Below are 15,588 nucleotides of genomic sequence, written 5' to 3'. Positions count from 1 at the left end.
CGTTTTAGGGCATAAGCGAAAAAGGGTCCCTGGGTAAGCCCCAGTGCCTAAGGTTAGATGAATAATGAAGAATCAAAACATAGCTGAACTAGTGAGGTTAAGCGAATTCAGCGCAGTGAGTAAGGCCCGCCACATAAGGTGATAAAGGCTAGTCGAATAAGGTTCAACGGGCAAGGCTGAATGAGTAAAGCTAAAGATAAGCTAATCGAATAAGACTGAGGGACTTAGGCTAACTACATAAGGTGAGACAATAGCGAAGGGGTTCTCATCGCTCAGGAAGATTAGCTCTACGTGGTCGGCAAGGTTATCTTCAGTAGATCCTTCAGCAAAGTACATGCATAGTCAAGAGAGTAGAGATCACAACTCGAGCATTAGGCTAAATTTGGAAATTTGTGTCATATTTATTGAAATAAAATGGTATACCGTCATCGCTGACGCCACAATAAGAATAGCCTGATTCGCTAACAACTTTACGATTTTGTTTTGTTTTTACTGGGGAGATCAGCGCGTTTGGGATACAAAAGGCTCTCTAGGAATGCATCCGTTACATCGAAATTATCGCTGTAATAGCCTGCGGAATTGAGCTCGGCTTCCTCGTCGTCAAGCACAAAATAGGCATCACTGGCTGCCAATGAGTCCAGTTCGTGCTCAGGATAGAGCACCTTGGTAGAGTCACGGCAGAACAGGCGTATTGCCAACTGGGCCATGCGTTTCGCTTCTAGGCAGGAGCTGAGCTCCTGGCCGGCGTCGGGTCGTTGCCCAAAAGCACGATCAAGTTGAGCTAGCAGCCGACGAAAGATAAAGTTTCCATAGCGCCGGCGGTAGCTTTCATTCAGCTGCTGCCGGTACAATGTGCAGGGCTGAAAGTGGGCCAGTACAATGTAAATGAGAAGGATCAGCTGCATGAGAACTAAAAAGCCAAGAGCCACCAATAGCGACGCCTCCACACTGTCATCCCAATCGAATGAGAGTCGACTATCGGGTGGATATATTGGTATTAGATACGTAACCGTCATTACGGAAGCCGTTTACCCGGGTCGCTCGCCAGCTGAACCCCAGTCAAATTTAGTAATTTCGAATTGAGTTTGTGCCCGAAATACAGCGACACATACACCGCACAAAACTCGAAAGATCTAATAAAGCAGGCTATGTTAACTGAGCTACAGCAGAGCGTACACTGAAAGCGGAGCCAACTTTGCCCTGACGTATGTTACTCGTATGTTACTACTTTGATTGGAATTTTAGCAAGCAAGAGTGCTACTCGACTAGAGGTTCCCCTGAACCCTGCATAGAACTGACTCTAGCTCTTATATCGTCTGAGATCTGAGACATGGCTATATCGATTCAGCTCGTAGCCCTGATCAAGAATATATGTATATACTTTAATTGGTCTGCCACGCCTCCTTCTGCCTGTTATATAAGTTTTCACGAGAACATTATACCCTAATTTCCCACTTTCATGAACGCCTATGAATGATCGGATATCTAGTGGGGTCGTACAAGTTGCGACTCATCCCTAAGTTATCTGAGCTGATAGAAACCAATTACCCTGGGCAAATTAGTTTTCATTTCGGAAACCTTTCAGCTAATCCACTTGAAGCGGCTTCCCCATTTCGTGTTACTGATAAGGAGTCACGATTTTCTTACGACGGCATAATAAAAAGCAGCGCTCCAAGCGATCGTCCCACACATAGTTTCACGATGACGGCACGCGGAATCACCTGGCTGCTGGTCTCAGCAATGGCTTTGAGCTGCCTACTGGAGGGCAGTCGGGCTGGGGAGCCCGACTATTGCAAGCTGTGTGCTAAGGGCGTGCAGCATATAGCCTGTGGCAATAATGAGGTTAGTGGATGGACTTGTGCTGCTGTCGTTGCTGTAGTGCATCTGTGGCTGCTGCTTGCAGAGTTTCTCCGAGGAGTGCCCGGCGGACGCGAAGCTCCTGGCGATTGGGGAGGATGCCCAGCAGGCCGTTGTCGCGGCGCACAACGAGGTGCGCGAGCAGTGGGCCAGCGGAAGGGGGCATGTCAAGGTGAAGGCCTGCCGCATGGCTACCGTCAGATGGGACGCAGAGCTGGCGCGGCTGGCCGAATTGAATGTGAAGCAGTGCTACATGGAGCACGATGCATGTCATAATACGGAGAAGTTCCGGTACTCCGGACAGAACCTGTTCATTGAGGGCTACTGGGGCATGGCGGCGCCCGATATATCCACCATCTTACGCTACGCAGTCGAGGAGTGGGCTAAAGAAGGCAAAGACGTCAAGGCCGCACATCTAGCCAAATATCCCAACAACTACAATGGACCGTAAGTCACGCCTCCTATGTACTATCCTATAAACTATGTCCCATATCATATATACAACTCCCTGGATAGCACCATTGGCCACCTAACGATGGTGGCTCATGAGCGAAGCATAGCCGTCGGCTGTGCTGTTGCCAACTTCCTGAAAGACGAGTTCAACACGTTCCTGGTGGCATGCAACTATGCCACAACCAACTTTATAGGCTGGCCAGTCTACACGACTTGCAAAAAGGTTGGAGAAAAATGCAAATCAGGCATGAACCCCAACTATCCATCGCTGTGCTCCATCAACGAAGACGTGGACTGCAACTTTGGGGATCGTGGATGACAATGTGGAGTATAGTAGCATAAGAATCCTTCAAAGGAGTTGATTTTTACATCAGCAAGCTATATCTCAGAATTCAATATACATATACGTATGAACATCGCAGGTCTATTTTGTTTTTATTTGTTGAATATCTTAATCAGCTCGAAATCTTCCGGAACCCATCTCAGATGTCCTCATCTTAGGTTAGGCTACGATATAACATTAATTGATAGAACCAAATTATCATAGTAAATCTTAAAGTTAACTATGTAAGTAAATGATTTATATATATATATCCCTGGGATATTGACCTTTATTTTAGGGACCCTCCACACTCCTGACCCTATGACATTAATGTGTTTGATCCCATTCGGCCCGTATATACATATTGATATGATATATATAGCACATAGACCACATAGTAAACGATATTTCGTTTCACTCTAAAAAGAAATCAATCAAGAAATCAATAATCAATAATCAATAAGTAAAATGCATGTTTTAATCGAGTTGTATAAATAAAGAGGTTGCACCAAGATTTTGATGATTGCAGATTGATTAATAATTTGCCGGTATTCTATAACAGTTAGCTAAAGGTTATCAATATTCTAAAATTGATTGAGCTTGTGTATGTAGTACTGCATTTGATGAATTTCTCGGTTGCAATCATCTGTAAAAGGAATAGAGGTTTCTCTTTATCTTTGAACAATTAAAATAAAGGACACGAAAATTTTTGTCATGTTGTACGATCGTACAAGAGAGGATGTTGAGCTAATAGATTACTAGATTGATTGCTTGATTACTTGGCAACGATCGTTTTAAAGACAGTGGGACGCTTATGGGCTGGCAGCTGTCTATAGCAATAGGACTTGATTGTTTCCAGATCGACATCGGCATCGGGCGACAAGATGCAAATGACGCCCAAACGATGTCCCCACAGTTTATTGGGTATGCCCAAAACGGCAACATCGTTGATGCTCGGATGTGAAATGAGAGCCTTTTTGATCTCGGATCCGTAGACCTTGTATCCACCTACATTGAATACGTCCGTCGATTTGCTTAGGAAGTTGAAGCTGCCGTTGCGATAGGCGCAAATGTCACCGGTTTTCAGAAACTTCTCGGCGGTCTGCTCCATCGGCGCGACCTGGTCAACCGTTGCGGTCGTTCCTACCTTCACAGGGGTTATCTGCAGAATTGTGTTGATCTTTCGGGGGAATAGATTCGCGCCAGCTATCTCCAGTTCGCCGACAACCGTGTTCAGCACTGGCATGCTATTGGGCTCCTGGTCCGAGCTGGCGTTGTTCTCCATGCTGGACTCGCTCTTGCAGCTCACCAGCTGATCCCCTTGGTTGTTCACCAGGCGGGCTGTGACCCCGATCAGTGGTGCGCCCAAGGTGCCCGGACGGTAGTCCGCATTGCTGTTGGGCGACTGCTCGTCAAGGGCGGGACCTAGCACCAGGCCCGTCTCCAGCATCCCGTAGTACTCGTAAATATTCTGCCCGGTTATCTCGCGCCAACGATAGAATACAGACTCCGGCAGCAGCCCGAATGCAGTGGCCATCAGCCGGATCTTCTGCTTGCAGTGATTGATTATGTACTCTACCATGCGCGAGTCCTGGGCGAACATTTTGTCATATTCAGCAATGAGGCGTTTGTAAATGATGGGCATGGCCAAGAAGATATTCACGCGCTGCTTCGACGGGCTGTTGATGCCCAGCAGCGAGCTCCAAGCGGTATGGCTGTCGAATTTCTGCTGCAGCAATATGTTGCCACCCACACCGAGCAGAGCTCCAATGGCCGCATGCATGCGATTCATCGAAATGAGCGGCAGCATCGAGTCGGTGGCCTTCAGATGCCAGCTGGAGACGAGGCAGCGCATCTGCGCCTCGATATTCCGATGGGTGAGCACCACGCCGTTCCGACTGTTCGAGGAGCTGGGCGTGTAGATCAGCATGGCCGGCGCATTGGCATAATAGTCGTTGGGCAGCGTGCTCTCCGGTATGAGGGCTCCGTTCAGGCCCACCAGCTGCTTGGCATACATGGCCGTGGAGGCGACGCTCTCCGGCGTGGGCACAAAGCTGTGGTCCAGCACAATGCTGGCCGTCTGCAATTTCGTGGCCAGCTCCTGGGTGATGTTCTCGCACTCGGGTGTGCCAATCAGTAGCTTTGCCTTGCAATCGGTGGCCTGGCTGAGCAGCTCATCTGCCGCTTGATTGGGCTCCAGCGGCACAGCCACCTGGCCCGAAATCCAGCAGCCCCACTGGATGACAATCCACAGCGCATTGGTGGAGCACAAGAAAGCGACGTTTGACTGCGAGGCACTGCCTGAAATAGTACATGTTTGATATATCAATGAAAAATGAATGAGTTCTCAAAGGGACTCGCTGGGATTACCACAAAAGTTGGATATTTGAATGGCCAGCTTTTTGGCTGTTATGTAAAGCTGAAAGTATGTAAATTCTCCATTCAAGTCCTTGATTGCAATCTCATCTGGAAAGAGCATCGCCTTCTTGAACGTCGGCACCACAAAATTGTTCCGCTCATCCTCAATATAGCTGTTCCGCAGTTTCTCTATGAATGTATCCTATTGTTCAATATAGTTCGAGTTGAGAACATTAAGTATCGAGTCTATATGTGTAATTTATGAATTCGTTGCCACTTACTTTGTGTACTAACTCGGCCGAACAGAGACGCACCAATGGACGCCATTGAAATCTTTGCAAGCGTCTCAATGACAACATTTTCCGGAAATTTCCCAATTATTTTCTCTTTTCTCGATGCTCAGTCAAATGAATTGTCGAACTTCAATGCAACAAAAACAATAAAACTAACTCCAATTTGCTTCTACTTCACTCATATTCCATTGCCTACTGTGTTCTCAAAGCCTGCTGCGATATGCTTTTGCATCGTGTTGAGCAATTCAGTATTTTTACGATTTTTATACTCGTTCATGATGCAAAAAGAGTATATTAGTATCCGTGCGTCCATTCGGAAATCAAATATTAAGTAGTACATTTTGAAAACCATACATCATATAGGTGACTATCCTGAAAAAAGGTATTGTTGGTACATTGGGGACTAAACCAGCTTTTCGGACTCAATCTTGAAATTTATAAATTTTTTTTGTCTGTGAGTGAGAATTATGAAGTCGGTACTGCCTAACGACAATACTTTTATATACAAAATGAGACCCCTCATAATTTATATTATAAGTTTGACAGCTATAATTAGGTTAGATTCGAATTTCGAGCTAGTAAACTATCAAATATACATTTTTGAAAATATTTCATATTCTAAAAAACAAATGTCGATTTTTTACACTTAATCCTCTCTCCATTTTGTAATAAACATTTTAATATAAAATTTCATTTAAACAGAATTTTTCTTAGCAAATAGGAATTAGATAAAAAAGAAACAGTCTTTCAATTAGGGAGAATTCGAAAAGAGCAGGTATATTCCGGTTGAGCACCTGTTGCACTGACAAATCTAATCAAAATATGTTTTTTAGTAATGAAAAAGCTGTTTGCTCGTATCTATATATTAGTTTTATATAATTTTTATTATAATTTTTCGTTTGCTTTATTTACACATTTAATAGGGACAATAAAAAAATGTTTTATATATGTTTATCTAAATGCATATATATATGCATAAAAAAAATTAAAAAAAAAAAAAAAATAATATACTGTTGAAGCATATATAAAAGTAATCAAAGTACATTGGAAAAATCGCCACAATTTTGGTATATGCACAAATCGAAATACCAAATGTCGTTCACAACGACACCCAACAAAGGCGCCACAGATCAAAGCCCCGCTTTAACACGATATACAACTAAATGTGTGCATAGATACATTGGCATACGTATTACTTATATATCTACATGTACATGCAAGTAATAGGTGTTATTGCTGCTGCTGCTTATCTCTAATTACACAGAGTTATTTTTGTCTGCTTTCGTTCACATTCTAGTCTCGTATATATATAACATCGTAAAGATCTTACTTAAGCTCAAAACAGTAGAAACACGCTTCACAAATGCAATTAGTAATACATTTTAGGATTAAGAGATTTGAATGGATCCATTCAATATTTCTTTACAATTGAATCGAAAGTTATTCGGAAGTCCAGAAGTATATATCTTTACAAGTAACGTTATGGCAACATTCTAGACTTTAGTCTATCTTAAATAAATTATAATTTTTCACATTAAATAAAAAAAAAAAAAAAAATCGGATGTGATTTACATTTAGTATATATATTCTAGTATTTCTCAGACAAAAAGTGTTAAAAATTCCAAATATATAAATGAATTTGTTAACATTTAAACAATGATATTGCACGCCGGATCAAGTCAAAAAGAAATCTGCTTAAAAAAAGACGAAATTTGTGAGATTTGATAAATGATCAGTCTAAGAATAGATTTGTGACTGCAAAACATTTGAGACAAACAACAATAATCAGTTAATGTAGTCTGTAGAAAGACGGTTATAATACATTCAGTTCTAATAAATTCAGCTGAATCAGCTTAAATATATTTTCGAGAAACACCCCTAATGTCTTCTACTGTTCTTTGAGCAGTTTTTTTTTTAATTGCTTGCGCTTTCTAATATTGTATAAGGTTTACTGTTGGGCTATAAATGCAACGAGAGCTCTGGAGATCCACTGGTTGTATGAAAATGATTGTCTAATAAGGCGCACAGCTCGTCGCATCCTCTCTCTGTCTTTCTCTGTCTTTTTCATTAATATTTTGTTCGTTTCTATTCGAATGGTTTATGTTTTCCACATGAGAGCTACGACTTCAAAGAGTCTGCTCTCTCTCTCTCTTTCTCGCGTCAACTCTCACTGTCTCTGTCTAACAATCTATGTCTGTATGTATCTGTCTGTGTTCTCTCTCACTCTCTCGCACGCGCTCTCACACACGCTTGGGCTTGCTGACGATCGTATAGTTGAGGCCGTTGTAGTTGCGATGATCGAGGGCGGCGTCGTTGCCTAAGTTCGTCGTGGGCGTGGCACAGAGACCCGTTAGACTGCTGCTGCTACTACTATTGTTGTTGATGCTGCTGTTGCTGTTGCTATTGTTGTTTGTGGCGGGCAGTGTTGTGCTGTTGTTATTATTACTGACATTTATATTATTATTATTATTATTATTATTATTATTATTATTATTGTTAGTGTTATTGTTATTATTATTATTGTTGTTGTTGTTGTTGTTGTTGTTGCTGATGGCAGTATTATTGGCGGCTTTGCGCAGGACCCCATAGCCCAGATGACTATCGTCGGCCTTGCGAAAACTTTCCGTATCGGGACTAGCAATCAGTTCATATTCATTCGGCGGCGGCGGACTGCAGCGCATACGATTCGCAGGCAGTGTTACGTTCACAATGGTCTTGTAGCCGCTGGAGGTTTTGTTGTTCGGCGATAGAAAGTCGAGGCGATCGTAGTTGGCATCCGGCGACACCAGCACGCCCACGCCCTCGCCAATATCAATGTCTATTATCTTGGGCGTGCTGTTGCCGCTTGTCGCGCCGCTGGTGCTCAGATCCTTGCGCTTGTCGCGCTGTGACTGCGAGCGCTGCCGCACAAAGTCGCTGTCACAGCTGATGGCCGAGGGTATGCGCTCGCAGTGGCGCACATCGCCAACGCCGCGCGTCTTCCACGCCTCGGTTATGTTCTCAATGGACTCGTAGTCACGCTCCAGCGCTAGCTTGTTGCAGCAGCTCTCGTTCCTCAGTGGCAGGTCGGGCGGGCTACCACCGCCGACGCTGCTGCCACCGCCGGCAACGGCACGCAACGGATCTGGGGAGGCAGGCTTCAGTATCACAGCCGAGCCGCTGCTCTTGCCGTTGGCATCCGATGGCGACGATGTGGTTATGGCAACCGGTTCATACTTCAGAAGATTCTTATATTTATCACATTGAGTTATTGTGCCAGGCAGTACAGTAGCTGGAGCTGGCAGCGCAGCCGCAGCAACGGCTGCCGCCGGGCCCATATTGAGCTTCTCGAGGGGCGTGGGCAGCTTGCGCGGCGGCTTGTTGGGAATGTGTTTGCCGGCTGCTTGCGATGGCACGGACAGGCTGATGCTGTTGGCGCTGCCGTTCGCCGAGAAGTTGTTCAGCGAATCATTGGAGCTGATGAAGCCGCGCAGCGAGATGCAGCTCTGCGTTGAGTTCATCTCAAATTCGCCGGCATGCGGATTGCCCGAAGGCGACGGCGGCAGAGGGCTGCGCGAGCCGGGCTCCATGCAGGCGGCGGCACTGAACTGATTCTCGACGCACTCGATGCTGCTGAGGCTGTCGCCACTGATCAGCTTCTTCATCGACTTCATTTTGGCGGACATGCAGCGGAAGACCTCCTGCGGATTGGTGTGGTCCAGCGTGAAGACGCCCTCGCCCGTCGTGCACTTGCGTCCCGCCTCAAACTGGAACTTACCATCCCTGTAGCCATACTTGCGAATGAATCGGTACGGCCACATGGCAATCGTCACATTCAGATCCTCCGACTTCAGTTGCAGCTCCGTCGGCGTCATCTGCAGCATATACGTGCGCGGCTCGATGTTGCACCGAATAGACGCCTCCGATGGTATCAGAGTTATAATAAACAATCCGTCCTGTTAAAGTAAGTACACATGTATTAGTATGCACAACGACCATTCCGGCAACGATATTCTGCGCTGGCCAGCTGTGTTTTCTTTAAGAAATCAAGAGCTTTGAGAGAAGAACGAACCAGAAAAAAAGAAACAGAAGAAAGATTTACCCACAGTTGGTGCGTGTTTGTTTTTCTAAGCGATAAGCGATTTTTTTCTCATATTTTGCGTATGCATTTGATGATTATGGAACTTTTGGGAAAACAAAACAGTTGTGTTATTTCTGCTTATCGTATTCCCTAACAAAACACTATGAATTGCTTTCTTGTTTTCTCACTCTATTTTTTTTGCATTGTGTACATATCCGCAAAAAAAAAAAAAAAAATGGTTTATGTACATATGTTAATAGAGTATCTTTCTTTTTTAGCTATTTCAATTCCTATACCTATGCCATAACCGTAAATTATGGATATTTATTTATTAAAAGAGTGTCTATATGTTTTCACTGTGTCTCCATTTAATATAATTTCAGCTGGTTATAGATCATTTAATATAATTACTGTCTATATCTGTTTTTATCTTATATTTTTACATCATACTTCAGTCTTTCATATATTATACTTACTCTCTAAAAGGTTTTTACTATAGTTTGCAAATTTACGTTTGGCTTTGAGTTTAATCAAATATTTTTCAGCGTTATCTACTCCAATCTATATGTAGTTGGCCTTAACTGAGCCTCAGCTAGCTTTGAATGTAATTTCAACACACGTATTCCTTTTCGAAAACATATCAGTTGAATTATTTGCTGATAATATTTCATAAATTTTAAGCGAAGTTGATTGTATATATATACATATATATATATACATATATATATATACATATATATATATATTTTTTTTTTTTTAATTAAATTTTTTTATATAATAGAATTTGAGTGTGTGAATATTCACTTTGGCAAATTCGAAATTCAACGTTCGCAGAATGGAGGCAAAATCTATGCAATTACCTAGATTTCAATTGAAGGAACCTGATGAAACGAAAGAGCCGAAACTGTATAAGCATTGGACACCAATACGAGCAGTTAAAGAGAACTGGCCTAATGAAGGCGATGCGCACTTAAGCTACTCGCAATACCGCAAGAGAATCACCAGATTCGTAAACAAGCAAATAATACTAAGCCAGCTAGACTCCGACAGCGAGGCAGAAAGGGAGAAAGAAATAGAAGCAAAAAATGTCGAGGAAAATATCTTTCTATATGGGGACATCATTCAGCGACAAGAGTTAATCAACGAAGGACTCGAGGAGGCAATGCTACAAACCAAAAAATTAATTGATAAGGCAATCTTCAACGAGTTCCTGATGGTTAACGATATAAAGCGTGAGGATATCTACGATTATAAGCTCGCACACCCCATACCAATAACAGAATGCAATACTGGTACACATACTTGCGACGAAACTCCAGCAACCCTAGAGCAAATGAAGGAACGGTTGAACAAGACATTCCCCGAAATACATTTGCAAGAATATCTTATGGATTCAGGAACTATATACATCATGGACGATTCGTTTGAAGATGATCTAGAGCTGATTGAAGATCTCTGCCGTCTATTTAGCCAGAATATTGGACCTACACTGGCCGTTTGTGTCGATGGTAAACAATTTTATTGCCATCCCCTGCTGCTGGGCATGTTGTCTGATTTCTTCAACAATCGCGATTTCTCGCATGTGCTTTATTTGCCTGGCTCGAGGATACAGGCTCGCGCCTTTGTCAACATCTATCGCTGGATGATCGAGCCGATTCAGTCGATGTCGCTCCGCCAGCTCGTTGAGCTGTTGCGCGGCGCTCATTTCCTGGCAATCGACGAGCTATGCAACCAATTGTGGGACTTCACCCATGAATTGCTTCAGGATCGAAACCACATTATCCCTATGTATACCGTAGCGCAACGCGGGTGCATTACCATTGACAAGCTTCTATCACCCTATGTGGGATACGTTTTTTTGCGGTATGTGGGCAGCACAGAATTTCAGAAACTGGAGGCACACAAAGTAAAACGGATGCTAGATGCGGACACGCTGGGAGTGAATTCGGAAATAGAAGTGGGTACACTGCATTAACATCGATTGAGAACCAATCCATTGATCCATCCATCATTTCGATTTCGGCAGGTACTATATGCAGGGGCACTTTGGCTGCAGGGTAATTGGCCGCTCCGTAAACGCTTTACCGGCGATGTAATTAGTTCTGTACGCTTCGAGCTTATGCCATTTGTATTCATATTGAGCTTTATGAGAGCCAGGGATGGAACGCCGGCATTGAATGGCATCCGACGTTGTCCGGCGGTGCACAAGCAGGTATACGACGGACTTATAGCACAGTGAGTACAGTAGTGGCTAGTTATCGGCTAGCAAGCATGATTAGTGATTGCCTCTCTCCTTACACTCATATTAGACGTCACAATCCTTGCAAGCTTCAAGGTAATACTGGCAAGTTTCCTCGCGATTGGATCTACGATCCATCTTGTCCCTATCATCATGGCCACTCTTGCGATGCATGGCGCTATGTCTCCTACAAGCAGTTCCTCTTATATATCAAATGGATACAAACCCTCCCAGGTCTACAGCTAGAGAATATCAAACACTATACAGACGATGACATTGTCTGCTGTTGAACCTGCCTGCGATTGAATACAAAATTGTCGTTAAAGTAAACGAATTTTAACTAAAAGTCTACTGCATTTTCAATATTTAATCAACAATCTATTGGAGAAGGATATTCAATGCTTCTCTCTTCTATGAACTATGCTGTTTATATAGACTACATACACTTCTAATTGTGGTAACTTTTCTAGTTTAACTCAAGCATTGTGTGAAAATCTTTCCATTTTCTTGATTCCCATTTTCTTATTCTCTTCTTAAAGAAATACAAACTGATTAAGACCAAGCACAATTTCCATATAACCTGCTACATTGCAAATTCAAAGTAACTTCGGCAAATCTCTTCTTGTCTCTTCTTTCATTCATCCGTTCAATTTAGTCACTTACAAATGAACTGCAATATAGATCATTATCCTCTTCGATGGCACCATGGGCGGCATGAAGGCCGCTATTGTCGCAAAAGGCAACCGTTTGGAGTGCTGTCACCCAATCCTTGAGCTCCTCATCGCTATTCGTATTCAGCGTAAGTTGAACATTACGCTTGACAATCTGTATGAGATTCGCTGGCGGCGGCTCCTGTGTGATCTTTACGCAATTCTCAAGTGTAAAGATCTTTGGATTCTTGTCATCCTTATTCTCGCATATCTCTAGGCGTGCAATGCCATGGCGACTGGCTTTGAATAGGAGACAATAACGGCTGCATGATTTCTGGAAAAACAAGATAGCCAAAATTTAATAAAGATAGTGTGGAAATATTTATGTATATAAATAAGAATATACTATAACGGTAAATTCTCAAGCATGGTTTTGTTGCTATTTTTAGTTTCCCCTTAAAGGTCTCCAGTAATCTGTCTAAGCCCTTAATATTAGATAATTCTATAGAATATAAAATATATCTATCTATATCTTCTATATATATAAAAGAGAGTTGTGTAAAAGTGCTCCTCCACTTATTACTCGAGATCTGCTGGACCAATTTTCATGGTTTTTGATTTGTTGGATTTGTCTCCGCTACGAGTGGGATAGTAGATCTCAAAAATACTGAACAAATTTGACGAATACTTGAAAAACGCGGTTTTTTCCCTAAAGATTTAAATTTCCATTGATACTCAGTAGGCTTGATAACACTGACAATTTTCGGTCCTGCTCTCATATTATACAATAGAATAGAAGTAAATAAACAAATGTAGTCAGTCAGTCTATGGCACAGCCTCAGGCGAACCTGACTATTCATAAAAAAAGCACATTTGATAAAAATAATACGCGTGCGTACAGAAGCTAAATATCTCGAAAGTTCAGGTATTTGTTTGTCTCAAACATAAATTTGTGTAAATTATTTATATTTATATTATTTATATTTATATTTGTTAGATTTCTGTAAAAAGTGTTTGTAAATCTAACTATAACTATGGCTTTGAATTTAAAGATTCAAGGCCAGATTTGCCATCGCATTGGATCATTGCAACCTATTGAAGATGCACATCACAAATTCTTGAAAATATACTTCATGGGCAATATGGAAGAACAACTTGACCGGCATAAAGAAATCAACACAGCTATGAAAAGAGCAATTCTCCAAGATTTGCAGCAAATGCTTCACGAACATCATGCATTGATCAAGCTGTTCAAGACTGCTTTAGAGCGCATGCCAAGAGATGACTATAAAGTAGTAATCAGAGCAGATAAAGGACCAGCTGGAACACATGAACTCCTTGGATGTGCTTGGTTTACCACCGCACAATTTACAACTGAAGGTTGGCACGGTAGTTATCATGCTTAGAAATTTAAACCAACCAAAACTGTGCAATGGAACGCGTTTGGTGATAAGAAAACTAATGAGCAATGTGATTCACGCGTCGATACTCAAAGGAAAATTTTAAGATGAGGAAGTTCTTATTCCTAGGATTCCGATGATCCCAACAGATATGCCCTTTGAGTTTAAACGAATTCAATTTCCGATTCGTCTTGCCTTCGCCATGACGATCAACAAATCACAGGACCAATCTTTGACTATTTGTGGCGTCAATCTAGAAAATGCGTGTTTTTCTCATGGTCAATTGTACGTGGCTTGCGCATCCGCATTATTTGTTCTTGCACCTGACCAAGGTGCTTAAATGAAAATCCGATTAATAAATTAATCAGAGTGTATCCCAACCTGAACAACATACCTAGAAATAATGGATAGAGCAATGCAACGTTTGCCGGGCCAGCTAGTATATTGATATTGAAATTTACCAAATATTTATATCTGTCATAAATTGAAATGAATAGTCTAAATTAATATATGTATGTATTTTTATTGACTCGATGTATTTTTATTTGACTTTTATTATGCTAACTCTTCGAGTACATCTCGAAGATTTTGTTGTTTATTAATTTGGTGTTAGCCTCGCACTAACCATTGTAAGATCGAGTTTTAATGTTGTGCTAATCAAATTTCCAACGAAAATTCGAGTGTTACTTACATAACAAAACAACAACAACAACAGAAATAAGTATTTGTAGCTGGGCACGGCCCCAATCCTCAGAGCTCAGAGAGACATGGAGTCGCTTAAGCACACTAAAGAATTCCCTGACATATGGAAATAAGTGTATATATGTTTATATATACATATCTATATATCTATCTATATACATGGATGAGTCCCAAAAAACAGCCGTCATCGCGAGCATTCACACATACACACATACATGCATATGTATGCACATAAGCAGACACCGTCTGCGTGTTTGTGTGCGTGTGCATGTGTGTCTCAGGCGCGCACACGCAAATCGAAAATATGTTCGGCTCGCCGTTTGGCATGCTTCTCTCTTTCTCCCACCTTATGCGACTCATTTGTATGCAACAAGTATGCAGATGGAGATATCTACACAAACACACACACTCACACACAAAGGCACGCAAGTCTGTGCACACATGTATACATACACTCACACACACATACACATGCTCTCGCAAACGCACACATGCACATGGCGAGGGTCCTGTTGTAATACGCAATTGCCAAATATGTTAAAATTGCATTTAGAATATTTAAGGGCATTGCATATTTGTGCAGTTAGTGTGTTAGTTGGTAAATATGCAAGTTCTTTAGCAGGCTCTTACCTTTTTCGAGATACGATTTAGCGAAAATCCAGTTTGTGTTGGAACATTAAGATATCCAGCCAAAACAGGTATTTCAACATCCATTCTGTTGAGGCCCGTTGCCGATGCTTCTCGTTTGCGTATTCAATTGGCCAATAGCAATATGCAATCTTGTCAGTTTTCATATATGTTAATGATTTGTGTTACTTGACGAATTGCAATTTGAGATTCACACTTCATATTTACATTTGACCGCAACAAAAATAAACGCAACCGCAGGCCCACAATTCGAGTAACTTTATTTATTTATGCGCTTCCAGAGCTGCATTCTATGTGCTACAATCGAAATCGAAATCGAAACTGTCACGCAGCATAACGATGCAGGCATATCGAATGCGCTGATCGCCAACGATCATGATTGCCATGCATCATCGATAACAATTTAAATCGAATTACTTGATATTGTTATGCATTGATATAATAATTTTTATAGTATTTAAATAACAAATAAAAAATAAAAAATAAGGTTAAGTGGTCTACAAAATGAAACCACATTTAAAATCAAACATTTTGCTGACTTTTGTGGCCATACTGACAACGATAGGTATTAATGGGACCGCCATGCAAAATCGCCTTTGTGGCCAA

At 41.9% G+C, this 15,588-nt stretch overlaps 5 protein-coding genes across 6 annotated transcripts; 2 read left to right on the top strand and 3 right to left on the bottom strand.

The window, feature by feature from the left end:
- Positions 1-377: 377 nt before the first annotated feature.
- LOC6584833 lies at positions 378-1,178 on the bottom strand. Of its 2 annotated transcripts, XM_044011428.1 has the most exons (2): positions 1,033-1,178; positions 378-975 (listed from the first exon to the last, which is right to left on the bottom strand). In XM_044011428.1, exon 2 carries the CDS (start codon positions 903-905, stop codon positions 471-473), a length of 435 nt encoding a protein of 144 aa, XP_043867363.1. In that variant the 5' UTR covers positions 906-975; positions 1,033-1,178; the 3' UTR covers positions 378-470. The 2 variants fall into 2 exon arrangements, with proteins under 2 accessions (XP_043867363.1, XP_002010474.1); XM_002010438.4 differs by having other exon boundaries at positions 378-1,177.
- Positions 1,179-1,700: 522 nt separating this feature from the next.
- On the top strand, positions 1,701-2,731 carry LOC6584832 (antigen 5 like allergen Cul n 1). The gene is made up of 3 exons (XM_002010437.4): positions 1,701-1,842; positions 1,904-2,304; positions 2,374-2,731. Exons 1-3 carry the CDS (start codon positions 1,702-1,704, stop codon positions 2,627-2,629), a joined length of 798 nt encoding a protein of 265 aa, XP_002010473.4. The 5' UTR covers position 1,701; the 3' UTR covers positions 2,630-2,731.
- Positions 2,732-3,088: 357 nt separating this feature from the next.
- LOC6584831 (malonate--CoA ligase ACSF3, mitochondrial) lies at positions 3,089-5,495 on the bottom strand. Its single transcript, XM_002010436.4, has 3 exons — positions 5,272-5,495; positions 5,003-5,192; positions 3,089-4,933 (listed from the first exon to the last, which is right to left on the bottom strand). Exons 1-3 carry the CDS (start codon positions 5,347-5,349, stop codon positions 3,408-3,410), a joined length of 1,794 nt encoding a protein of 597 aa, XP_002010472.2. The 5' UTR covers positions 5,350-5,495; the 3' UTR covers positions 3,089-3,407.
- A 1,018-nt stretch (positions 5,496-6,513) lies between these two features.
- Positions 6,514-15,294, bottom strand: LOC6584830 (docking protein 3). The gene is made up of 4 exons (XM_002010435.4): positions 14,965-15,294; positions 12,246-12,566; positions 7,847-9,218; positions 6,514-7,699 (listed from the first exon to the last, which is right to left on the bottom strand). Exons 1-4 carry the CDS (start codon positions 15,046-15,048, stop codon positions 7,524-7,526), a joined length of 1,953 nt encoding a protein of 650 aa, XP_002010471.2. The 5' UTR covers positions 15,049-15,294; the 3' UTR covers positions 6,514-7,523.
- LOC26528146 lies at positions 10,097-11,928 on the top strand. Its single transcript, XM_015161698.3, has 3 exons — positions 10,097-11,300; positions 11,370-11,578; positions 11,653-11,928. The coding sequence occupies exons 1-3, from the start codon at positions 10,179-10,181 to the stop codon at positions 11,870-11,872; spliced, it is 1,551 nt and encodes a 516-aa protein (XP_015017184.1). The 5' UTR covers positions 10,097-10,178; the 3' UTR covers positions 11,873-11,928.
- Positions 15,295-15,588: the final 294 nt, after the last annotated feature.

This window comes from Drosophila mojavensis, unplaced genomic scaffold, assembly GCF_018153725.1.
Source record: "Drosophila mojavensis isolate 15081-1352.22 unplaced genomic scaffold, ASM1815372v1 contig_136, whole genome shotgun sequence".
In the NCBI taxonomy this organism is placed as follows: Eukaryota; Metazoa; Arthropoda; class Insecta; order Diptera; family Drosophilidae; genus Drosophila; species Drosophila mojavensis.
This window is presented reverse-complemented; position numbering and strand designations above follow the sequence as displayed.

Bases quoted from the DNA above. Each gene is read 5' to 3' on its own strand.
- LOC6584833 (XM_002010438.4), bottom strand. From the start codon at position 1,016: ATGACGGTTACGTATCTAATACCAATATATCCACCCGATAGTCGACTC.
- LOC6584832 (XM_002010437.4), top strand. From the start codon at position 1,702: ATGACGGCACGCGGAATCACCTGGCTGCTGGTCTCAGCAATGGCTTTG. The intron at 1,843-1,903 runs GTTAGTGGATGG...TGCTGCTTGCAG, and splicing joins TAGCCTGTGGCAATAATGAG to AGTTTCTCCGAGGAGTGCCC. The intron at 2,305-2,373 runs GTAAGTCACGCC...CTCCCTGGATAG, and splicing joins CCCAACAACTACAATGGACC to CACCATTGGCCACCTAACGA.
- LOC6584831 (XM_002010436.4), bottom strand. From the start codon at position 5,349: ATGTTGTCATTGAGACGCTTGCAAAGATTTCAATGGCGTCCATTGGTG. The intron at 5,193-5,271 runs GTAAGTGGCAAC...ATTGAACAATAG, and splicing joins CGGCCGAGTTAGTACACAAA to GATACATTCATAGAGAAACT. The intron at 4,934-5,002 runs GTAATCCCAGCG...GTACTATTTCAG, and splicing joins TCAAATATCCAACTTTTGTG to GCAGTGCCTCGCAGTCAAAC.
- LOC26528146 (XM_015161698.3), top strand. From the start codon at position 10,179: ATGGAGGCAAAATCTATGCAATTACCTAGATTTCAATTGAAGGAACCT. The intron at 11,301-11,369 runs GTGGGTACACTG...CGATTTCGGCAG, and splicing joins GAGTGAATTCGGAAATAGAA to GTACTATATGCAGGGGCACT. The intron at 11,579-11,652 runs GTGAGTACAGTA...CACTCATATTAG, and splicing joins TACGACGGACTTATAGCACA to ACGTCACAATCCTTGCAAGC.
- LOC6584830 (XM_002010435.4), bottom strand. From the start codon at position 15,048: ATGGATGTTGAAATACCTGTTTTGGCTGGATATCTTAATGTTCCAACA. The intron at 9,219-12,245 runs GTAAGTGACTAA...TTACTTTAACAG, and splicing joins ATCTATATTGCAGTTCATTT to GACGGATTGTTTATTATAAC. The intron at 7,700-7,846 runs ATAATACTGCCA...CAACACTGCCCG, and splicing joins GGTCCTGCGCAAAGCCGCCA to CCACAAACAACAATAGCAAC.